Genomic DNA, 2,988 nt, shown 5'->3' with positions numbered 1-2,988 from the left:
TCTGCTCTCCTCCTCGTCTCTCTCGCCTCTCGTCTGTGCAGCTTGTCTTAGAGGCTCACGGAGCATTGAGGCGACCTGAGCGCGGCGCGCGGGTGGAACAGGACGAGCTTCGCTTAATTAACGGAGCACGAGCCCTGCAGGAATGCCAGCGAGGCGCTGCTTGGAGAAGGTAGGCGATGCCTTTATTTTTTGTGAGTTTAAGGTGACAAAATAAAACGACAAAACAGTTGAGACATAACACAGGCAACATTTTTTCGAGTGCTTTTCATGCTGACTACTTTTTTATGATTTAAACGCTTCACTATTCTGTTCGGTGCTGATGTTTACGCGTCGTTTAGCTCTTGAGATGAAATACTACAGATTAAACATTATAAGTATTGTTGATTTGGTTAAAAGGCACTTTTGGTCGTGAAAACGATTTATGACACAAACTACTACTTATAAACATAAAAAGTATGTATTCACCCTTTAACTGAAAATATCGTTTCCTACTTAAACGATTTTAAGATTTAGCTTTTACGATAAAACGTGTTGGATAGACTTGGAAACATTGGAAATAATATTATCACACATTAATTGCCTGCTTCTAATTAGTTTAGAAACGTATAACTTATTTGTAAACAATGTAAATGTCAAGTATAATCAGTGTTGTCGTTACCAGGGTGAGTTTTGATTACATTATATGGACTGTAATACCTTGGGTCATTTTAAATATCGTGCATAAATGTGTTATAGAAACACATAAAACATACAACAGTTACTACAATTGTCATTTGTGCTAAATATAACCTATACAATGTTTCGTCTGTGTTAATCAAATATAAACACACTGAAACGTGTTGCAACCCTTTCCCATGGTCAGACATTACATCTCTCTCTCTCTCTTTCCTTTCTCTCTCTCTCTCTCTCTCTCTCTCTGTTATGGATTTTATATATTAAAGTAAACAATTGAACCTGGTAGTTCTGTTGATACCAGTTTTGCCATTAAGACTATGACGAATTACACTGACATAAATTCATTTCCCTCAAAATATTTGTGTTGTATTTAATATTTTGTGTTGTATTTAAAATGGTTTTATTGCCTGTTATAGACTATTGTCTTCCTTGTCATACTGCAGGGGTGCTAAGCCAGCATGCTATGAGATGAACATATGAATAGAAGTACAAATGGCTGATCTTAAAGTCCTCTTTTGTGGTCAAGACGCTGTCCAGACCGATCACCTTGACTGGTCCCTAAAATACCAGCAAAGTCATCACTCAGTGTGTGCAGATGAAAGGGTCCTTTCCAATGAAGAGTGCTGCCAGGCATATCTAGAGGAGAATGTTAATGAGGCGAACAGGCTTTCAGAACCATGGACAGCGACTCTGCCAATTGGACGACTCTGCAAACTCAATGAATGGGGATTTGATGAAGAAATTGAGGTATGTTACGATGAGCAGTTTGAAACAGCTTTTCCTGGTGTGGCTGACTTTACTGACCATAAAGACAGTCAGTTGTTAGCAGATGAGACCAACTATGACAACTTCAGTTGGAATTCTTCCAAAGATCTCCAAGAAGGCGACCCAGAATGCTCCCTGCTGTCAGTTGACGATTTCATGGTAGATTCATCAGAAAAGTCAGTGGATTATGGATTCATAGGTGCTGTTACCTTTTTAGTTACTGGGATTTCCTTGGTTGTCATCTCCTACACGGTCCCACGTGACGTCAAGGTGAATCCCGATGCGGTTTCTGCCCGGGAGATGGAGCGGTTGGAGAGAGAGAACGCCCGGGTGGGTGCTCACCTGGACAGGTGTGTGATTGCAGGACTGTGCCTCCTCACACTCGGTGGTGTGGTACTGTCAACCCTGTTGATGATCTCCATGTATAAAGGGGAGATGATCAGGAGACAAGCATTTGCTTACTCCAAGCACCAAGCCAGACTCTATGGCTCTATGAATTTTAGATGTGGTGCGAACCCGACCGGAGCTCCTTCGCTTTTGTCCCTTGATGAAGATGAAGGTCCTGTTGAAATCTTAAGCTGAAGCTGAGATCAGCATCTCCATATGAAAACATGATCAAAACAGCTTTGTTATACTGTGATCTAGGATGACACACTGTAAAACACAGTTTATAATACTTAAAAAAAACAATATTGTTAATTTAATAACGTCTAAATTTACCTTTAAACTACTATATTACTGCTAAATGTGAGTCTAATAAACTTGACTGCAATGGGACAAAGCAACAAAATCCAGTCAGGATAAAATTCTACCCCTTTTGCTTCGCATTTAATGGACAAAATGCAACATACCAACATGGACTTGAGTCCTGTTTATGTTAAAGAATATATTTGTGTGAGTCTGTGCATTTTTCCAAAACATATGTTCATGTAAATATACAGCATGCTTTACAAGTTATATAAGCCTCAGTTTTTTTTTCATATGATCATTCGACTAACTTTCCAAATGTACAATTGTGTCCTATTTAGCCTGTATTCCCATTGAAAAAAAAAAGGCTTTTATCCTTTTTTTTTTCTCTCTTTTTTTATTTTTTATTTTTTTGGCAGTCTATGTCTGACTGACTTTATCATCAGTCATTGTGTGAAACCTCTTTCCAATCAGGTGGGAGAGAGATTTATTCCAGTTCCTCTGAAGCCACTCAAATCTATATATTTGCATTCACATTTGCATAAAAATACACACGATAAACAGCTTTGCAACAGCATAGGTAACGTTAATGCGCACCAGGGAGGTTTGATCTAAATTTTTGTGGGCTTAGTTTATTTAGAGAATATCTGTGCTTTTAATGCACATGGGATGTAGGAAATGTGTGAGCAGATGTCTCTCTCTCTTTCTCTCTCATCAGTGTGCCTGTGTACTAGAGGAGTCTCGTGGGAAATGACTGCTCTATGTTTCTCCTTCCCAATAGCAACTAACCCCATTAGAGTCACACATCATAACACGTAATGACCCGAAAGAACAGAATCCAGAATGCAGACCACAGCAAAA

At 39.1% G+C, this 2,988-nt stretch overlaps 1 protein-coding gene across 1 annotated transcript; it reads left to right on the top strand.

The window, feature by feature from the left end:
- LOC113120301 (transmembrane protein 74-like) lies at positions 1 to 2,421 on the top strand. Its single transcript, XM_026290204.1, has 2 exons — positions 1 to 169; positions 1,119 to 2,421. Exon 2 carries the CDS (start codon positions 1,168 to 1,170, stop codon positions 2,020 to 2,022), a length of 855 nt encoding a protein of 284 aa, XP_026145989.1. The 5' UTR covers positions 1 to 169; positions 1,119 to 1,167; the 3' UTR covers positions 2,023 to 2,421.
- The last annotated feature ends 567 nt before the right edge of the window (positions 2,422 to 2,988 follow it).

The sequence above is a fragment of the Carassius auratus genome, chromosome 19 (genome assembly GCF_003368295.1).
Source record: "Carassius auratus strain Wakin chromosome 19, ASM336829v1, whole genome shotgun sequence".
NCBI lineage: Eukaryota > Metazoa > Chordata > Actinopteri > Cypriniformes > Cyprinidae > Carassius > Carassius auratus.
Note: the sequence above shows the minus strand (reverse complement) of the source record. Positions and strands in the feature narration are given on the sequence as shown.

What these genes read in the sequence shown, in the direction of transcription:
- LOC113120301 (XM_026290204.1), top strand. Translation starts at nt 1,168, where the DNA reads ATGGCTGATCTTAAAGTCCTCTTTTGTGGTCAAGACGCTGTCCAGACC.